The 11,572-nt window shown below is 36.0% G+C and overlaps 1 protein-coding gene across 1 annotated transcript; it reads right to left on the bottom strand.

The window, feature by feature from the left end:
- Nucleotides 1–430: 430 nt before the first annotated feature.
- hepacama (hepatic and glial cell adhesion molecule a) lies at nt 431–8,640 on the bottom strand. The gene is made up of 7 exons (XM_084419076.1): nt 8,435–8,640; nt 5,786–6,118; nt 5,426–5,707; nt 2,828–2,921; nt 2,447–2,514; nt 925–995; nt 431–834 (listed from the first exon to the last, which is right to left on the bottom strand). The coding sequence occupies exons 1-7, from the start codon at nt 8,520–8,522 to the stop codon at nt 505–507; spliced, it is 1,266 nt and encodes a 421-aa protein (XP_084275202.1). The 5' UTR covers nt 8,523–8,640; the 3' UTR covers nt 431–504.
- Nucleotides 8,641–11,572: the final 2,932 nt, after the last annotated feature.

The raw sequence follows: 11,572 nt of genomic DNA, 5'->3' as shown, positions 1-11,572 counted from the left end.
CCCTTAAGTTCGCCCTTATGTTTCCCTTAAACCTAAGGGTGTTGCAGAAAAAAACCCTTAAGTGTTATTTAAGGGTTTCTTTAAGTGAAACGTCATAAACACTTAGAATTTCCATTAAATGCTGTTTTTTCACTTAAGTAATCCCTTAAAAAGCGTTAAGTGTTGCATAAAACTCAGACTAGGGATAATTAAGTAACATACTTATGCAGCCTTTATGTCCTTATGTCGTTTTAGACATTCAGACAGAATTTTATATTATTTGAGAGATTTACTTTTGTTTTCAGTACAAAAATAAATTAAAAAAGAGACAAAAAGAATAAAATCATTTTAATACTGGCATAAAGAAATCATATTTACAGTAACCCCTAACAGATCACAATAATGCTCAATTATAGCTGAAATTAAACGCTATATTCTTCTATTTATAGTATTTTTTTGGTTTAGTTTAGTTTAAGCTATTTATTGAAACCACAGCTATTTATTAAAACTATCCATCCATCCTGCTCATTGGGGAAGGCTGTGGTAGTGCATATTGTTTTCTGGTTCAACTGGAAGCTCTTCTGCGTGTGGAGGGGAGGGGCTTAGTCTTGGAGGGCGGGGCTTGCGTGTTAGGCTGCCCAGGTGTTGGGGACAGGGGAGGGGTGGAGTGAGAGTCGGATGAGGGGTTGATGGAGGAGAGGGGACGGGCGTACGGGGGTATCTTCTTCCTGAATGCATATAAGCATCTGGAGAGTGTGCAGAAGGTGGAGCCATGTTGGGATAACAAGGTGGGCTGATGGGATCAGTAGGATTGATATAATTACAGGAAGACTCATCTGTTCCCTCAGGGAAATCCTGGAAATAATAATAATAATAAAAAGTAAAAATAATGAAAAAATTAAAACAACAACAATAGCAATAATAAAATGAATAATAATGTCTTACCGTTTCTTTGAGGACATATAGTCCACCTGGGTTCCGACGGTTATAGTAGTTTCTAGCAGGCACGATATCAACTACAGTAAAGAGAACACTCAATATTTAATAAAAATATATTTTTTTTATAATTTAAAAAAAGCAAATAATTCCTTTGTATTATACACTGATTTGAAAAAATAAGTGTAAAAGTGCACTCAGTAACTTTTAATGTTGCTCTGTTTGATATGAAAGTGGCCTTGGACTGACACCTAGTGTGGATGCAGCATAAAGCAAGTATTTGATGTAACTAATAACTAATGCCATTGTAGGATTTAAATATTTACAGTCAGTCACGACATTCATTTATGTTCAATTACGGAGGTTACAGAGGTAAACAGAGTAGTTTTATTCTGCTGTTATGTGATCTCAAAATGGCTGCCTCCTAGCCTAGAAATCTAGACGCACCCTAGCGGCAGCCAGGGTGGTCTAGCAACTCTCCGTTGACTTTTGAGCTGGAAAAACCAAACTCAGGTCAGGCCAATCACATCATGTATAGAGTCGGCGGGGCGGGCTTAACATAATGACGACAGAGTTGCGACGGTTCCCTGCTACTTGAAAACAAAGAATGGCTGCTCCTGCTGGCGAACAGCGGTCTTTCGAATCGGCTTTGGCCGCGACGCTGGAGGACTTGGAGTAAAGAGAAAAGAGCAAAGAACGGCACTTAAGTCATTTAAAAAAAAGGAAGATGTGTTCGGAGTTTTGCCGACTGGATACGGCAAAAGTTTAATATACCAACTAGCCTTCTTCGTTGCTCTGATTGGTTGTAGCGCTATCCTATTGCGTGCAGAGGGATTTTGAGAGACAACCGTTTATCCCGCCCCTCGGATTGAGCCCTGCCAATAGTGAGTTGCCAGACCTAACATGTCTTGATATAGGTCTGGCTTGCCAGGCTAGCTGCCTCCATGAGGCGACCCACTCCAAAATAAAAGTATTTGGCAACTGATATTACTCTATTGTTGCTAATGTTAACTAAAACTAAAACGAATAAAATCGTTTTTGGTAATTAAAATAAATCTGAAATAAAATAAAATATGAATATTAAATGAAAAACTTAAACTTAAAAAACAAAAAATCTGAAACTTTGCCTTGGCAAGAGATCTTGCCTTGGCAATTAATGTAAATTTAAAAAAAGTACTAAAATTACTAAAACCAAAACTAAATTTAAAAATACATTAAAGCTAATTTTTTTTATTTATTTTTTTATAACGAATACAAATAGCAATAGCTCGAAACAAAATTACTAAAACTTAAAGTAAAATTAAAACGAAAACTGAAAATATACAAATAAAAAGCCAATTCAAAATATTATACTATAAATAAATAATAAATAAATACTCTAAATAAAATAACTTAGATAATTTTAAACATTTTTACTATTATAAGTGAAAAAAAAAATTAATGAGGGAAAAATTACTGAGTGCACCTTTAAAATATTAAAATAGGAGATTTATCTGCAACAGAGTTATTCTGCAACAATTAACGAAATTACCATCATGATTGTCGTTACTCTGCTCTGCTAAATTTTGTCTGCTCTGTCTGGCAAGCTGTTGCCTTTTTCTGTAGAAAGAATAACAATGTATTTTTGTTAGCAACATATCTGACTGTGAAATATCAAAATATCTAGAAATATCAAATGCAATATCATGTTAACTTAGTGCACAAACAGAAACCGAAATGTGTATAAGACGAGTTCTTTCCAATTTAATCAGTTGCTTTGGTCTTTGTTTTCATCTGATCTGTGGAACTTTGGCCTCCTAACATTTGAAGCACAAAGACTTTTCTTACAAGAACAGTACGAGCTGCTGAGATTTATTGTGGCTTGCTTTAGATTTATCAAAGAGAATGGATATAGGAATAGTAGAGCTGGTACTTTTTGGAGGGTTTCCAACAGGCGCAAACAGTCACCAAGGTGATGAGTAAGAAAATGCCTCCCATGGAGAGGATGATATATAGAGAACTCCGTCCTGCAAAATTTTAAAGGAGAAAACAGGTTGACATAGTACATCTTTCCTCCCTCTCTCTAAAAAAAAAAAAAAAACAACAGTGCTCTGAAACACCAAACTACTTTGTAGACAATGTCCAAATTAAGGAGACCTCAAATGGAAGATTGATTGCACAGGTTGCCAGGAATACCAAGTGCAAGAATGAATGGGGCAACTTGGGGACTTTTTTTAAAGGGTAGACTGTGCAGAGGGAATGCAGGACCCCGCTGAGCTCAGTGTTCTGACAGAAATGTGTGCAAGCGGAGATGTAGATGGAGGAAAGGATCAGCTGAGCTCCAGTGGAGCAAAACTCTTGTTCGTAAACACTCTCCTTCATCAGCCCTTTTCATAAAACACTCACAACCAGCCAGAATTAACAGACAGTTCATCCAAAATGAATGATTTACATATACACTCATGTTGTTTCAGAGCCGTGTGCTGCTTTTTGTCTGTGTTTCTTTTCTTTTTTTTTGTGAAAAATGTGTTGCTCTTTTTCATGGTGACTATGACTGGTCAGTCTTCAAAAACACTATTAAAGTGACTCATGTGACTTTGGTAGTTTGTTTTATTTTTGTATGATTTATATACTACTGTAATATTTATTTATATTTTATAATAGATTTGATTTATATATATTCAGTTTTCATTTAAATTTAACAAAATGACTAAAACTTAAACTAGAATTATTTAGTTATTGTGATTTTTGCCTTTCATTGAAATATTTCAATAAAGATTTATGAAATTTATTTTAGGTTTTGCAATTTTAGTACTTAAATAATAGTACATTTCTATCTGTACATTTTCTAGTTATACTTTATTTTATTTCAGCTTTATTTCAATTACTGAAACCTATACTTTTAGTTGTAGTTAACAATATCAACACTGCTTCGCAAGACTTGGAATAGTGCACAAGACATATGGACCATTTTATTTATTCAATTATTTATTTATTTTAGTTCCATGTGGCGTTTGACACTTGTAGTCTCTGTGAACTATTGTTGTATGGAAAAGAGCTACAAAAAGATTCTCCAAAGGTTTTCCTTTGCGGTCCAAAGAACCTTTTTGGAACAGGATGAAACGCCTCTATTTATTTATTTATGTCTTTTTCAAATATATTTATATACAGTGCAATGCATAAGTGAATACACCCATGCTAAAGTTGACTAAAAAGAGGAATAAAAAATCATATTTTGGAAATTGAACTTAATGCCTTAATTTAAAAAATTAGGAAAAATCCAACCTTTAAGGACACCAATTTTCTTTGTGAATGAATAATGTATCGTAAATAAATAAATGTTCTTCCTTAAAATACATGGTGCATAAGTGAGTACACCCCTATGTTAAATTCCCATAGAGGCAGGCAGATTTTTATTTTTAAGTATTTAAAAATTTTTTTTTGTTAGGATACTATGCATCCTGATAAAGTTCCCTTGGCCTTTGGAATTAAAATAGCCCCACATCATCACATAGCCTTCACCATACCTAGAGATTGGCATGGGGTACTTTCCATAAGATCATCTCTCAATGCAAATCAAACTAGCTTTTAGGCTAACTGAAATAAAATCATGCCAATCTCTAGGTATGGTGAAGGCTATGTGATGATGTGGGGCTATTTTAATTCCAAAGGCCAAGGGAACTTTATCAGGATGCATAGTATCCTAAAAAATAAATTAAAAAAAATACTTAAAAATAAAAATCTGCCTGCCTCTATGGGAATTTAACATAGGGGTGTACTCACTTATGCACCATGTATTTTAAGGAAGAACATTTATTTATTTACGATACATTATTCATTCACAAAGAAAATTGGTGTCTTTAAAGGTTGGATTTTTCCTAATTTTTTAAATTAAGGCATTAAGTTCAATTTCCAAAATATGATTTTTTATTCCTCTTTTTAGTCAACTTTAGCATGGGTGTATTCACTTATGCATTGCACTGTATTATGATTTTTTTTCCTTACTAAGCAGGCATGCTCGGCTAATATGTGTGCACTTCTTGGCTGCACTTCTTTAAAGATTGTTCACATACTGTACCTAATGCTTATAATTAATGTTACAAAAAAAAGAAAGAAAAAAGAAATCATGTTGTAAAGGTGATGTTCTGTTTTGGTTTTATTTTCACTGTTCTGATTGGCAGAGTTCCCATTCTTGTTTGTAACTATTGCCAAGTAGTTTCACACCTGTTCCTTGTTTTGTTAATTATCATTCACTGTGTATTTAAGCCCTTAATTTCCCCAGTTCTGTGTTCATTGTCGTCAGTGTTTAATGTGTTCTTTTTCTAATTCTTCATCTCTTTCTTTTGTGGCTTACACTACACAGCGTAATTGTGACACATTCCATGCAGCTCTTCATCTCTCCATGACTTTTTTTCTATAATCCTTTACAAGTTGTTTGTGTTTTCATCCTTTATGTAACATAGCAAAATTTAACTTGACATTTCAGGTCATGGTTCATGCATGAATGTGACATTGCAGTCTCAACACCTACTGTAAACAGTGAGTTTGACCGTCAGGCTCTTCATACTGCTAATGGGGTTTTCCACCCTGCAGCTGTAGATGTCATCATCTGACATCACAACACGGGAGATGGTCAGGACCTTCTGGTCATGTGACAGGAGCAGACGCGAGTCATTGGTCAAGGATTTCCCGCCCTTCAGCCAGCTATAAGTGGGTTTGGTGCCACTATCGTGAGTGCAGTTGAGAATGAAGAACTCAGTCAGCTCCAGGACGGATGAGGCCACCATGTGAACAAAAGGCCTGGACACTGGAACTGTGATAGAACAGGACAACATGAATAAGGAAAGTTGCTCTTCACACACTGTAGATGAAATGTCCATGCCTGTCTTACCATCCACGGTTAGGTTGATGCATCGCTCCCCAGTGAAGGTATCATCAGTGATGGAGATCTCCACCTCATACACACCCTCATCAGACAGCTGCAGGTTATGCAGGAGCAGGGAGCCGTTCTCGTACAGGAGGATTCGACCACGGTACTCGGGCCTAAGGTTCCCAATGATTTCCGTGCCAATGGACTGGACCACAGTGACGGGTTTGTCTTTCTTCAGCTGCCACTTAATAACGGGCTGGTCAGAGCTGGTGCTGGTGTAGGTCACAGAGAGAAGAGCTGAGCCTCCGAGTGTTCCTCGCACTATAGGAGACGGGCTGCTGATGTTCACCCCACCTGTAAATACATCCACAAACAGACACATTAGAGTGGAGCTAAAGCTCGTTGTCGGAAAAGGTCAGTGTGTGTGTTAAATGAACTGTACATTCCTGTAAACCCACTCTGAAACAATATTCACTAGAGTAAAGCATGTGACAAGTTGCCCCGCAGTTTACCCTACATACACTTACATACTGACAAATTACCCTGAATGCACTGTAAGTAGCTTTGGATGAACATTTCTGACAAATTAATAAATATAGGCCTACATTTGATTTAAGTATGCTTACTTTATTAATAATATTATTGATAATAAAATGAGTCTCTCTGACTCAAGTCAAAATATTGTTTTAAAGGGATACTCCACTTTTTTTGGAAATAGGCTCATTTTACAACTCCCCCAGAGTTAAACAGTTGAGTTTTACCGTTTTCGAATCCATTCAGCCGATCTCCGGGTCTGGCGGTACCACTTTTAGCATAGCTTAGCATAGATCATTGAATCGGACAAGACCATTAGCATCTCTCTCAAAAAAAATGACCAAAGAGTTTCGATATTTTTCCTATTTAAAACTTGACTCTTCTGTAGTTACATTGTGTACTAAGACCGACGGAAAATGAAAAGTTGTGATTTTCTAGGCTGATATGGCTAGGAACTATACTCTCATTCCCCCGTAATAATCAAGAAACTTTGCTGCCATACCATGAGTCCAGCAGGCGTAATGATATGACGCAGCGCCTAAAAATAGTCCCCAGCTCTGTAACTTCCAACGTGACTGGGACTAAGTTTGTCTAACCTATTAGACCTATTTTCAGGCGCTGCGTCATATCATTACGGCTTTTTTGAGAGAGATGCTAATGGTCTTGTCCGATTCAATGATCTATGCTAAGCTATGCTAAAAGTGGTACCGCCAGACCCGGAGATCGGCTGAATGGATTCGAAAACGGTAAAACTCAACTGTTTAACTCTGGGGGAGTTGTAAAATGAGCCTATTTCCAAAAAAAGTGGAGTATCCCTTTAAGTATTTAAAATTGCGTAGCTATGTTGTGGAAGATGGAAGTATGCCGTCTAAAACTAAGATATTGAATATTTTATGATAATTTAATACATTTGAAATGGTACCTCAAGGGTTTAAATATAAATAGATTTTTAATAATAATTTAAAGAATTATTTCATATAAATTATAGTAGTATTCGATGTGTGTGTGTCTATATATAAAATATTTATATTATATATTTATAGGATATACATTGAATCAAATATATCAATATCTAATTAATTATAATATTTTATTTATATATATATATATATAAAATACAATTTAACTAAAATTTGATAAAATACTTCTATACAATTATTTCTATATTCATTTATAATATTTATAAAACATCTTATTTTTGGCTGCATTTTTTTTTTTTTTGCAGCATGAAGTGCAAAAACACATTGCCTGAACTCTCCAGTGAGATACCTGCTGGTAAACATCTTTGTGCTTATTGCTTCTGTGTGAGCCAACATGTCCTTGCCCGCTTTGCCAGGGCAGCGCGAGTCAGCGTGGCATGGCTCAATCGCTGTGGTAACAATTCTCAGTGCTGAGGTCTTGCCAGGATGAGCTAACAAAGGTCTGGATTGTGGGCTCGCTCTCCTCCAATCAGGGGCAGCTGTGCAAGAGACATGCTCTTTTGTGGATGGGGGGATGTAGACAGTGAGGCCCAGTGATTCTGCTAATCAAAGCTCTCTGAGGAAGACTAGGCTTTAGTTTAGGACACGTTCTTGCATTCGTTCCCTTTCCTGGCACATCTTTACCTGATTTTAAGAGAATGTGATTTCATCAAGCTATAGTCAACTCACTCATGCCATTGTGATTGTTCTGAACTTGCTGTTTGAACTTTTTGCACAAATGCGTCATTAAAAATGAATCTAATGCATGGATGGAGATGAAAGATAGCATGATTTCTTTTTCTTTTTTTTGCCAAAATGCAAAAAACAGGTCTGTGATGTGATCATTTAAAAAAAATACAATTTCGCAATATTCATTTTTGAGCGTTTGCGTAATATTGTAATAATTCAATTTGTCTTTTAATTTCCTTACTATTACAATCCATACCTTTTAGACAATGTTTCTAAAAAAAGCAAAACACACATTTTAAATATAGTTTGATTGAGTGCCCTAATTTAACTTGACTGGTCGCTCTATTTGCGATATGTGTCACCCAGCCACCCACAAACAAAACACACTGAAAAGTGAAACTGACAACAGCGTACACTTTTTTTCTTCTTTCTCTTTAGAAAGTTTTCCCCCAACATGAACCGTAGAAAAGTCATGATGTTGTCTTACCTGCCACGGAAAAGATGAGAAGCCATATGAGAAGAAACAGTGAAGGAACGGCTGTCTTTTTGCATGATGCCTCCCTCTCTGCCTTCATCTTGGGTTTCTCTCCCACACAATCAGCATGATTTGTCCACTCAAGGCACGTCGCTGAGAATGCAGAGTGCTTCCTGCCAGACGGGACACTGGCTGCTCTGAACCCCACTCTCAGGACCCCAGCCTGAACAACAGCTCTATGTGTGATCTTGTGTGTGTGTGTGTGTGCTTTGCTCGCTTTATAAGCTTCAATCTCCACAGTGATTATTTTCAGGGCCCCTTTGTGTCTGTGCATTTGTGCATGTGTGTGCTTGTCTCCTCAGTAAAGACACTAGGATGAGTGTGAGATGGTTGGAGACATGTGTTTTGTAGTTATATCTGTTACGTGAGCAGTCAAGTATTAGAGCGTATTTGTGTGACATGATGAGCATCCACAGTGGCGTTCAAAAGCAAGATGCAATGACATATTTTGTCAAAATTGAGTTGCGAATGAAATTGGGGCTCTTAGACCAGGGGATTTTAAAATAGCTGCAAGGAGCTGCTAGGAGAAGAGTGTAAAAGTTTATTTTATTGACGGCCTTTAATTTATATTTATATTCCGGTTTATACATCTAAAAGCACTCAATGGGAAATATAAAAAAGATACAGTGTCCACTTAATAGAAAATAAATGTATGTAGCTATGATCAGATTTTAAAACTGTTAAGTCCAAGTCATTGGTAGATAATTCAGTAGACATTTCAGTGGCAGCCAACAAGTCAAATCAGTCAATATAAAATTTAACAAAGATATGGTCTCCAGTCCTTAATTTTAATGAGGGTTCAAGGAGGGCTGATTCAAACACTTGACGCATAGTTTACAAAATGAATTAAAGGAGAACTTTTTTGAAGCTGCTATACAACTACTCAAGGACAAGTGCTCAGATTGAGCACTTAAAAAAAAAAAAACTTCACCAACCCCTAACCAGGCCCTCCCACATGAGCACATTGTAAGCCCCATATATCTTTGACCCACCACAGGCCATAACGGATGAAAAGAGGACCTACAGGTTGCTAAGGCATCAGTCTTCAGCGAAAAGGGCTTTATGCACAAGAGTTGGATGGTTTTTTTGTTTAAAACAATTCCTAGAGACATTTCAAAATGGATCTAGATTGCCAGTTTCAAATGTATTTATTTTAATAATTAAATAATTAGAGCAATACAATATAATAATATGTTCCAATATTCAATTAATTTTATTAAAAGTATATTTTAAAGGGTTAGTTAGTTTCTTAATAAGAAAATTCTGTGATTAATTACCCTCGTGTCGTTCCAAATGCGTAAGACATTCGTTCATCATCGGAACACATGGAGATATTTTTTATTTAGTTTTTATTTAGCTTTCTGTCCCTCCATTGACAGCTACGCAACTGCCACATCAGTGCTGTATCATTAGACATCAGGTAGTAAAGACATCATAAAGGTAAAATCCTAAACATGCTTTGTTTGCGCACAAAAACATAATTTACCACTTTATTTACTAAATATTAATCTACAACGCACTCTCGTCTCGCCTCAACACAACGCATGCACACGTGTTCACGAGAGCATCACGACGCATGCGTGTTGTGTTGACACGTGAACAGAGATTAATATTTAGTAAATAAAGTAAAAAAATTAAATTAAAATAAATTATATATAATATATATTCGCAAACAAAGCACTTGCGTCGCTACATAAAATTGAGGCTAAACCACTGGAGTGACATCATGAATTACTTTGATGTCTACCTTTCTGTGCCTTGAAAATGACTATAAGTGGAAGGGGAGACAGCTCAGATAGGGTTTGGAATGACATGAGGGTGAGTATTTGCAGAGTTTTCATTTTGGGTGAATTCTAACCGTTTAAACTTAATTATTTTTATTTATTTAATAATTGTATTTGTTTGTGGTTTAACTCTTCGTTGTAACAATAGATTATTTCCACTGCTGAAAAGAAAAAATGTGCCAGGAACTGTGGCCTAGCCATCACATGTCTGTCTGGGAGCTGATGTCATGTCTTGCAGAGGTCAGCAGCTGCGGTGGTCACAGACCCCACAGACAGAAAGAAATATTCACAATGAGAGTAGCAGCCTACATAAATATAGAAAAAATGAAAGGCTTTAGTATGAATGCTTAAAGTTTTAAAAGGAGCTTGTTAATGCCGATTATGAGCAATAGTGATGCTAGTAGCAAACACAGCTATTGTATAGCACACAATGAAAACATTTCAATTACAACAGATGGCGTTTCTGATAATAGGAGAGCTAAAATTGATGATCCAAACTGGGTATTTGAAATGTTAGCCTCCCACGTAGCAAAAAGAAGAAGAGCACATTATGTATGCAAAATGGCAAAGAATGTCAGAACGAAAAAGCTTTTTAATGGAACATACAGTCTGTTATCCTCAAGGGCCTCCTCTGTTCTTGGTGATCAAAGCTTTAGTACGCCTCTGAGACACAAACATACTCACACAAAGCTTGGAATTAGCCTTTGTCCTCTAGAGGATAAAAGTCTTTCCCGGACTCTCTCATCTTGTGAGGAAATCTGTCAAGTAGAGTCAGTGGGAACATCCAAGGTCAATAGTGCACGGAAAGCATGAAAGATCCTCGCACACGTCTCCGCTGGAGAATATCCTCTTGAAGCTATAGTGCACATGCACTGGACTTCATGACACATGAGAACATTTAACGAGAAAATAACTTTTAAGTTCCCCCGAGAAACTTTGCATTCACTCGTAAAACATTTGCAAATTTTAATGAGATATTTGTGGTGCTTTTTGATGCTTGCCACCTCCTGGACCATATGCTTTTGTTATAAAAAAAGAAAAAACAGCATTAAGCTACATCTAATTTTGTGCAAAAGGGTCAGTAAATGATGACAAAAGTTTTAATTATTACTCAATTATAAGTTTTAACTATTTCTGTATCATTTCCTGTTAAGAATAATCACAAGTGTTTTTTTATTATATTATATTATATTATATTATATACTATTATGGTATTTATTAATAATTAGCTTTTATTTTTATATTTTCAGTTTTCATTTTAATTTTAATTTTAGTTCCTTTTAGTAATTGTATGTGCTTTTGTATT

This window comes from Rutilus rutilus (assembly GCF_951802725.1).
Source record: "Rutilus rutilus genome assembly, chromosome: 9".
Lineage (NCBI taxonomy): Eukaryota > Metazoa > Chordata > Actinopteri > Cypriniformes > Leuciscidae > Rutilus > Rutilus rutilus.
This window is presented reverse-complemented; position numbering and strand designations above follow the sequence as displayed.